This window comes from Salminus brasiliensis, chromosome 4, assembly GCF_030463535.1.
Source record: "Salminus brasiliensis chromosome 4, fSalBra1.hap2, whole genome shotgun sequence".
Lineage (NCBI taxonomy): Eukaryota > Metazoa > Chordata > Actinopteri > Characiformes > Bryconidae > Salminus > Salminus brasiliensis.
Genome location: NC_132881.1, coordinates 35,305,637 through 35,315,394, shown reverse-complemented (window position 1 = coordinate 35,315,394; position 9,758 = coordinate 35,305,637). Strand labels below are relative to the sequence as shown.

The 9,758-nt window shown below is 39.1% G+C and overlaps 2 protein-coding genes across 2 annotated transcripts; both read left to right on the top strand.

The window, feature by feature from the left end:
* Positions 1-2,340: 2,340 nt before the first annotated feature.
* On the top strand, positions 2,341-4,122 carry LOC140554810 (dual specificity protein phosphatase 13A). The gene is made up of 3 exons (XM_072678192.1): positions 2,341-2,525; positions 2,616-2,833; positions 3,857-4,122. The coding sequence occupies exons 1-3, from the start codon at positions 2,365-2,367 to the stop codon at positions 4,075-4,077; spliced, it is 600 nt and encodes a 199-aa protein (XP_072534293.1). The 5' UTR covers positions 2,341-2,364; the 3' UTR covers positions 4,078-4,122.
* A 465-nt stretch (positions 4,123-4,587) lies between these two features.
* On the top strand, positions 4,588-9,406 carry LOC140554806 (dual specificity protein phosphatase 26). Its single transcript, XM_072678185.1, has 3 exons — positions 4,588-4,982; positions 5,395-5,612; positions 7,141-9,406. The coding sequence occupies exons 1-3, from the start codon at positions 4,858-4,860 to the stop codon at positions 7,350-7,352; spliced, it is 555 nt and encodes a 184-aa protein (XP_072534286.1). The 5' UTR covers positions 4,588-4,857; the 3' UTR covers positions 7,353-9,406.
* Positions 9,407-9,758: the final 352 nt, after the last annotated feature.

Below are 9,758 nucleotides of genomic sequence, written 5' to 3'. Positions count from 1 at the left end.
CGACGATGAGGATGGTAGTGATGATGGTGAGAGGCTCTGCGCAGTCGCAGTTTAAACTAATGGTGACGCTGTAAATCAACTGGCGGTCCGTCTAAGCATTACCTCAGCTCTCCTATTAGCGCCAGTCTTTCTTACACTTCGACAAAACAAATGGAAAACAGTATCTAGAATAATAGTCATTCAAGGGAATATTTTGAATATTGGCAGGTCTGTTTTCTAACAGACATTGTTAGCTAGAATTGACCGACATTGTGATATCTAGGATGTAAAAAAAAAAAGTGCTAAAATAGGGGGTGCTTGGACTACAATCGTGTAACCCCTTTTTGGATTTATTTAGGATCAATCTTTACAGGATGTATTTGGTAATTTCTACCATAGACTGCCCAGTTCTATATCTGGTTGCTTTAACCACAACAAAGACCCCCTTAAGCATTGGGATGCTGCGCTAACATTGCTAACAAACACTGGGCTTAGACCGTCACCAAGTCCCTCTCGTGTCTTTTTTTTTTTCTTGATAAAATACTTAAAAATGAAAAGATATTATTTAAACAGTTATTAAATGATCTGCTTTGTAGGACCATTACGCCTTGGGTTGCAAGGTGTTAAATGACACGACACTCTGCTGTGGTAAATGTGGTTCCTGTGCTCAGAATGGCTGTTCCACCATTCAGTTTTGCAGAGAAATTCATTATTTGCTTATATTTACTAAATACTGTTCTAATCCACACCGATTTGTCTGTGCCAAATTAATAGAGTGATTTAGAGTTGATGATTAAATATTAAACTGTTCCTTGCTGGTCTTATTCTGGAATAAACAATGAACATGTGGGTTGAATGATGTTGAATGTGAAGGCCCAAAAACAAGGGTTCGTGAAGTTTTCAAAATCAAGGCGAAAAGAACAACACTGATTTTACCCTCCCTTTTTAACTGATATGAGAAATATGCAGCTGATTTCTATACTTGCTGGTGACCATTTATACAGTGACAAACAACAGCATTTATGAAGAAACAGGAAATGACTCTCTGTTAGAAGCTGACCCTGCGCCTCTCAGGAGCATTACTACTGGTATAGGATGGAAAGTTACAGCTGACTGCATTAGCTATACTGCACCGTTACAACCAAAAGTTTCAGTCTTGTTCAGAACACAGATGTTGTAATAGATTATTTTCAGGAACAGAGTAAGCCTGTATATCAAGTGTTGCTTTATTAGAGTGCTGAGGTTTCGATGCACTGTGGTCCAGTAAGATTTTGGAAACTCACATAAACTCATGCTTTGTGACTGGGCTGCGTGACAGCTCCAGCTCAGAGGCAAAGAATCCCAGACACTGCAAGACTCAAATCATAAGACAAGATGGAAAGTAATGACCAGACTGGTTTTGAGGGCTGGTTCCTCAGCTTCACTTTTCATAAGACAGAAGAAACCAAAATCTTGTATCTATAAAACAGCAACTTTACAGGAGAAGGGAAAAAGGGGCCTTCTTAACCTTTAATGGAGGTCAATAAAAATATTTTATTCTTAGTCATTTTGGAGCATTTCTGTTGGTCAATCATTAAATGTAGAGAACAACGGCCAGATTAAATTATATCTAGAAGTCAAAAATGTCAATGACAATGTAGTTCTATTATATAATAATATTATCTCCTAATGTAACCCGTTGAAGGGCCCATGCCATATCATTTTCTTGTATTTTATGGTCTGCCTATGAGAACTGTGAGGGTTTGTGTACCATAAACAACAGTGATGCATCTCTTTATCTCTATGTGCCTTTAAGACATAGTAGTGATATATGTAAAGTTTGCATAATCAAGTATTACATGTGGTTTATGTAATATTTTATGTAATTTATTATAGACACTGTGCAATGAAAAACAAGTATCTCCAAAATGTTAGTAAAGTGAACATTTTGGACATGTTTTTCATTCAACAGTAAGGAGAAGGAAAAAACCTTCTTAACTTTTAATAAAAATATTTGATTCCAAGTCATTTTAAAGCATTTCTTTTTTTTTCCTCCCAGAATTATGTATACAGTGTTCATAGCAGCTACAGGAGAAAATGGACAAAAATACATGTAGATGCATGTTTTTGATTGGACAGCAGAGATATGTAGCTCAAAGGTCCAACAGTCATACAGTGTACCATCATTAGACTCATAGTCTCTGCTGCCAATGGAAAATGATTGGGAGTTTTGTGTTCCTTTATTCTCCTGGCTCACAGCCAATAGTACTAGACTGCAAATACAGTGACATCTACTGGAGAACTGGTGGTAATGAAGTGATCACATCCACACCTGGCCATGTCATTCAGTCAGGCACAGAGTTGTAGGAGCAGTACCACAAAGGTTTGTAAACATGGTCTCAGTAAATGGACATGGTAGACTCTCTAGAAAGCGCTGAAGAGAAAAGTGTCATTTCCATTCCTTATGAATGTCCCACTATCGAGCAGCTGGAGGATATATTACATGGAGGCCAGCTCTCATGTAACCATGTTGATGAAGTGTGGCCCGACTTGTTTCTGGGAGACATGTAAGTCTGGTTGTGTTTATTATGGAGAGTTTACAGCTTCAGTAATCAGTAACCTGTGAGCTAATGTATATATTTCTGACTTTTCTACAGGTTCATGTCTCATGACAGATACGGCCTGTGGAGACTTGGGATTACTCATGTTCTGAATGCAGCTCATGGAAAAATGTGTTGCAAAGGAAGTGATGATTTCTATGGCACAACAGTGAAGTACTATGGAGTGGCAGCTAATGACCTGCCTACATTTGACATTTCACCTTTCTTCTACCCTTCTGCACAGTATATTCATCAGGCTCTGAGCACAGCCGGAGGTATAGCGTGTTCATCTTTCGCGTCAAAAGACTTTTTAAATATTCAGTCAATCAGATGCAAACAATTTATTCAGAGTGATCTGATGTGAAATTGTGCACTGTAGAGGATGTTAAAGGTGCCCTAGAATACATGAACACAGCTGACTCTTCATTAAAAAGAAAATCTGGCAAAACCAAAACAGGGTTGTAAAACAGACCAGTTCCAAAAGCCCACACAACAGTCTTGACTGGTTTTATTGATGCCCATTAGCGAAAGCCCTGCTAGGCCAAGTCAAAGCTGTGACTAGGTAAAACTACTTGGGGAGAATATGTTGTTGGTACAATCAGTTTTCTAATGGTGTTTTCTGAGACAAGCATGGCATGGCTTTTGCGTAGAGGGGCAGCTTAAGAGGTATTATTTGGAAATAATAACAATAATATTAATAATATTAATAATAATAATTACAAAAATAATTACACTGTTCTTGTTAAAGTGCTAAAAACATGGCTGTACTATGCTAGGTGGCTCCTGTGAGCTGTTGCAGTGCTGTAAACCAGTCAATATTTTATTTTCACAAGCCCGCTATAATGTTCATGTTCATTCTGAGACAAAATAACAGGATAAATGGCATCTGGGGTTTTTTCACATCATGTAATATTTATACATAACAGAACAACTTAAAACACTGAAAAAAAAGTTATTTCTGCTGCACTTTCAAAGACTCAACTTTCAAAGTTTTCCTTCCAGTGTGAGTGATAGGAACTATCATCAGTTTTTGAATGCAATACTGATCGTTTTCTTTGGGAACTATTTAGCCTAATAATGCCTTGCATTGTTCACCTCCACCATAAGAGTGTTTAATAAATAATGTGTAAACACATTCTTATACAATAGCCTTATGTCACAACATCTGCTTCCACCAGCTGTGTATTAGGTTATACAGTACTTCTATTCAGCACTGGTGAAGGTCCTGGGTAAACTGCTCTTTGTTCGTTAAACACTTACCAACTTGTTATCTGACCTTTACATCACCTTTTTCCCAGCCAAGATTTTCGTCCACTGTGCTGTTGGAGTAAGTCGCTCTGCTGCCCTGGTCCTGGCTTATTTAATGATCTTTCACAATTACACGTTGATGGATGCCATCCTGAAAGTCAAGGAGAAGAGGTGGATTTTTCCAAATCGAGGATTTCTTAAACAGCTTATAACTCTGGACTCAATGTTAAAGAGCCAATCTCAGAGTGAACAACCTAGACAAGGCGACTAGTTCTAATTATTACTCAGAAATGCACTGGATGTCTGTTTGTTTGTTTTATGCTTGTTTTTTTTATTATTAATAAATAAACATTAACAGAGCATAATTACAAAAAATGTGCATTTACAGTGATCTGCAAGAGAAGTAAATTAGTTGAATAACAGTGGATTAGTAGAGGGTGTTCTGAATGTTGTTAATGTTTAGAAATATGCGTATGCTGTTATGTAAGTGTGTCCTGAAACCTTAGTTGCAACAATGCAACTGATTGTTGTTCTCCTGCTTTCTAGAGAGCACAATCACAGCAGCCACAGCCTGCCTCCTCTACCCTGCACTCACTCTCTCACTCTCTCACTCACTCTCTCACTGCCTCATCACTAAAACGCGTTACATTTCCCCCCACCTGTATTCCGACAGTTCAGCCTCCTGCTCTAGGATTGGCTAGTATTTCATTCTCGCATGAAATCCACCCAATTGAATAACGTAGTCCCACAAACCCCGCCTCATCCTCCAACCCTAGCGGAGGAGGGCGGGGTTTTGTCCGAATGCAGGTGTGGAAAAAATGACGCCGCTGAAATAAGCCCCTCGCGCCCCCTCCTGAAATACTGTGCCGTTTTCCTCCGCCCCCGTGCCCAATCCAAACAGGCTGCGAGAGCACCTGTCCACGCGGATCACGCCGCGTCACCGGCCGCGCAGCTCGCGCTGTAACCGTTACACAAAACCATAACAACGCGTCGTCTCGAGCCGCTTGTTCCCGATTTTCGGTTTTTTTTTGCGCCACTTGTAGCTAAAAGAATGACGACCCCGAAGAACAAGCACGGGCTGGTGGAGATCAAAGCGCTGGAGAATCTTCTGGACACGTGCAAACTGGATCTGACCGCCGTCGACGAGGTCTGGCCGAACTTGTACATCGGTAACGTGTAAGTTACACAACGGGTGCATGACAGTCTGAGAGCTCACATACCATTGAACTGGTCCAAATCATCATGGACGAGTTGGTAATGCCAGACTTAATAATATAGTTATATAATAATACATTTAATAATGGCAGCCTAGATTCAGCTAGGATCAATCAGGATCATTGTCATGAGGATAAAAATCACAGAAAAATGACATTATATCTTAAATAATAATTTAATGTTAGCCTGCATGTTGCTAGGCTGAATAATACTGTATTTAATACTGTTAACCTACGTTAGGACTAAGACTGATGAAGTTGAGCAGTAGATGAGTTGAATATGTGAATGACTTTTGAAATCTTTAGTTAATGGAAAAGCCCTTTAGTGCATCTGAGAGGAAACATGGTCCTGTTTTCCTTCTGTTTTTCCTCAGAGCCATCGCTCAGAACAAAACCACTTTGAAGAAGATGGGCATCACACACATCCTGAATGCTGCCCATTCGAAGCAGGGCAGCATTGGAGACCAGAGCTACTACGGCGAGGAGTTTGTTTACTGCGGAATCCCAGCAGAGGACTCTTCAAAGTTTGACCTCAGTGTACACTTCAAGCCCGCAAGTGATTTCATCCACAAAGCCCTGAAGAAGAAAAATGGTGAGTAGTGATCCATCCACAGTTTTGTCCCTGTCAATCAACCAAGACATCTTTGGTGTCTGAAGAGCTCTAGGCTAATGGTTTCGTCCCAATTGCGTACTAACTACTAATATTAACTAGTTGTGTGTATGAAGAGTTTAATATAGACGAAGTTGAGTATACTCGAATAGCCAATATGCATACTCAGAACCGGTTGGATTTTGAGTGTGGTTACGATGGACACTATTACCCACAGTGCAGTGTGAAATGGACAGCGAGGAGCTACTCACATCTATATTAATTAATCCAAATAATAAAAAAAGGGACGCACAACAGTGACAGCAGCAAGGGAACTTGCAGTGATTTACCTTGGCATAGAGACGCTAAATCACTTACTGTTTGTACAAGACAGGTTAGTATGTTACTATTTTGTGTGCTAACCTGCACAACCCCCACTGTTAAGATTAGTATATAGTGTATACTTTATAGTATTAGGGATGCAGCCTAAGTGTTTTAGGGTGACTGAGGTTCTTATGCTATATTAGACTCAAGTCTCTACTGTAAAACTAATCCAGCTCACTTTTAATGACTGTGTTTAATGTAAAAAGTGTGTACGTTTTTCTTGTCAGTTATTGTCAGTGTTAAGCCAAATAACAGAAATTCAGCAATTTAAACATTTCTTCTGCACCATAAATTCCACTGATGAATGCAAACATTATCTGTATTAAATATTACACAATCAGCCTGCACCTACTGCTGTTGCAATCTTTAAATGCTACAATATAAAAGTACTTTTCACAGCCGGCCCAAGGCATACTCAATTTACACGGCTGCTTAGGGCCCAAACACCACCAGGGAGCATCAGAGCACCAACATTTAATTTTTAATTTAATTAAAAATACATATTTTAAAAATATAATATAATTTAAAAACATTGAATAATAAAACAAAATGGTATTACACTGGTGAAAGATGATTGTATATTTAATCATTTCCATAGTTGGCACACCAATACTAGGTTAATCAATTTCTGCTGTTGGCTGCTGCTACTGTTGGGCAAATGCAGATATGTGCCACTTGGGTGGTCGATAAAGGCCTGGGCGCTTCAGCAAATTGCACAATATCTTTCTCCCTATGAAATGATGAAGCATCTGGTGCTGTGGTGGTGGTATGAGGGGACCCCAATGTAAATCTGCTTAGGGCCCCATTAAGGCTTGGGCCAGCCCTGGAACTTTTTTCAATTAAACATGATAAAATATAAGGACGTGCCATTTAGCTAACACTCTTATCTGAATAGACATACAGTTGAATCCTGTTACGCAAGTAGGTGAATATAGTGTAAGGAGTCGTGCCCAAAGACTCTTTTTGCTGTACTGTACTTGCACATCAAGGGGTTTGAATCCAAGCTTACTACAGGGAAGTCCATGTTGCTATATATGATTGTTGATGATATGTCATGTTCTGTATGTAATGCTTAATGAGGAAGATAAGTGAAAAGCGAGTGATGTTTTACTGTTTACCAATTTCCATGTGTTTATTTTACCCACAGGAAAGGTGCTTGTGCACTGTATTATGGGAGTGAGCCGCTCGTCTACTCTGGTCCTGGCCTACCTCATGTTATGTCATCGTCTCACTCTCCGCAGTGCCATCCAGAAGGTCATACGGAGGAGAGCCATTTATCCTAACAGGAACTTTCTGTCTCTGCTACTTGAGCTCGACACACAACTGCAGAGGAAACGAATGCTGTGTCCAATTCTCTAACAGCACTGTGCTGTCGCGAACACTACAGTCTAGTGCTGGGACAAGAGACTAGTCACTGTTTACACCATTTATAGACAAATGTCGTCCCATGTTGTGGAAAATAGAATTTTTACAGTGTGAAAGCTTTTAGTGTGAGAGAAAGGTGCTTCCAGTGGGGGAGAAGTTTGAAGTTGGCTTTATTGAAGGATATCCAGGTGAGGTTATGAACGAAAGTGCTCAGCAGGTATAGGACACACCGACACAGTGTGGGGGTTTCCCTGCATAAAGACACACTTTCTGAACCTGTAATTATGAGATTCAGAAGATTACCTTGTTGTTTGGTTCAAGCCTAAACTGTGCTGCACCCCTCCAGGACAAGAGCTGATGACCTCTGGTCTACAGAAATAGTCTAGGTCTTTCTCTACTTAACAGAGTCATGACGAGTGCAGAGGCTGATCAGGCCTGACTGTTAACAGCAGTTATTTTTACTTCTCTGTCGTCAGGGAAGAAAAGGCAGGGGCAGGGCTGAACTGCAGCTTCAGGATTTCAGCAGAAAGCAAAAAAAAAAAAAAAAAAAAAAAAAAACCTTAAAAAACTGAAGCAGGTAGATTTTCCTACACATATAGAGGAGCCAACACTGTTAACGAGGTTCAACTGAGAATACAAAGTGAGATTCTTATATAGACAGAACATACATTTTACGTTATTGTACATATTTAGCTTTGTCGTTGCTCAGATTAGTGTGAATACTTTCTAGAAGCTCATATATGAAATGTTTAGTTAAAGAAGTCTTTCAAATATTTTGACATATTTTTGAAAGTATTTCAGTTTATTTACACCTTTAAACCACTTCTGTGTAAATGGATTAGCTAAGCTTTCTGAGTTTAACAGTATATTAATGAAACCGTTTTTGATGACAGAATATTGTTCAGTTAATAAGCGTTTGTCTTACTGTATCGGTAAGTGTCATTTTAAAACTATGATTTATGAATTCATCATTTAGACATTCAGTTTTATTGTTTATTATTTACCTACTTTGTGTGTTTTCTGCGTGTCAGTAATATTGGAAGACCCGGCTGTAATAATGTCATGTAAACATTGACAAATTAAAGATGCATTAGTCAAGATTCAGGAAACATCACCTCCAGCAGTTAAGTAGGTGAAAACAGCAACAATGGAGTAATTGTTTTATTTATTTGTTTATTTGTGTTGTTTATTTATTTTTACTCTTTGGCTCTACTGCCCTTTTTCATCTATGAATCTATAACACTTAGGCCTAGAATTCAGCTTATAACTGTGAGAATAGTCGGGTGTATTCACAGTCCAAGATTTCTAAGTAATGAGCTTCCATAAGATCAACACTACCTGTATTAGCTAGTTAACATTGGCCAGTGTTACATATATATTTCTCTGAAGGGGGTTCACCCGAAGCTTTACTTTGCTCAACTCTAGAAGTGATATAGACTAAACTACTGAATTTCTTAGGTATTTTAGGACAAGTCTGTTACTCCAATAGTTCAGCGGCTTTATAAATACAGATTTATAGCGTTTACGTCCCTGCCTATGAAGACCATCGCTAATTATGAGTCCAACCTTATACCATCATGTGTAATAAGTATCTGTGTTTATGAAAAGCACATTTTAGGATATTTCCTGTCATGAACTGTCATGCCCACAATGATGCAGGGTGCTTACTGGATTCCGCCATGTTTTTCTAGCCTGAAAGTTATAAAATAAGGACTAATAGGGAGTGGAGGAGTCTCTTAAAGTGACTGACAAAACTGAGCAGTTTCTCAAGGTTTTCTCAGGCACCTAATACATCTAATATGTGCTGATACCGTTGCTAAAATAATCATTTCATTTATGTTCTATTTAGTTCACAGTTTATTTGACATGGTAAGAAAAGGGATGTACTTATATAGGTGAGAAATGTCAAGACGAACTCTGAAAAAGTAGCAATGGAACAATAGAAGGAGTGAGATCTACAGTGTGTTTGCCACAACTCCTTTATCTTCATTTCTGCCATGATAATAAATGTTGTTTACACAGTCTGAAACTGAACCCAAATCACTGTTTGCCAAATAAAGTTATCTTATGAAAGCATACGATTCAGGTGCCTTTGTGGAATGTCAGGATTAAACTCCAGGCCTCTCATACGCCTGTAATCCGTAAGGCGGAGCACTTTGTTACATAATAGCGGTGCATTAATAGTCAATTAGAATCTGCGGTGGAACTGAGAACGCGATACAGTTAACAGACAGACTCCTCTCCTGTTGGATTCATGCTGTTTGTGAAAATGATCCTTGTGAGAGAAAACGGTTTCAAGCAGGGTCGATAATGAAATTAGCTTTTCCTGTTGTACACAGAGACTCCAATTGGGGCTGTATCACCAGGCCTACAGTAATCCCCAGGAGAAATATGTGCCCT

Coding starts and splice junctions, on each gene's coding strand:
- LOC140554810 (XM_072678192.1), top strand. CDS start 2,365: ATGGACATGGTAGACTCTCTAGAAAGCGCTGAAGAGAAAAGTGTCATT. Junction 2,526..2,615: donor GACTTGTTTCTGGGAGACAT/GTAAGTCTGGTT, acceptor ACTTTTCTACAG/GTTCATGTCTCATGACAGAT. Junction 2,834..3,856: donor GGCTCTGAGCACAGCCGGAG/GTATAGCGTGTT, acceptor CCTTTTTCCCAG/CCAAGATTTTCGTCCACTGT.
- LOC140554806 (XM_072678185.1), top strand. CDS start 4,858: ATGACGACCCCGAAGAACAAGCACGGGCTGGTGGAGATCAAAGCGCTG. Junction 4,983..5,394: donor AACTTGTACATCGGTAACGT/GTAAGTTACACA, acceptor GTTTTTCCTCAG/AGCCATCGCTCAGAACAAAA. Junction 5,613..7,140: donor AGCCCTGAAGAAGAAAAATG/GTGAGTAGTGAT, acceptor TTTTACCCACAG/GAAAGGTGCTTGTGCACTGT.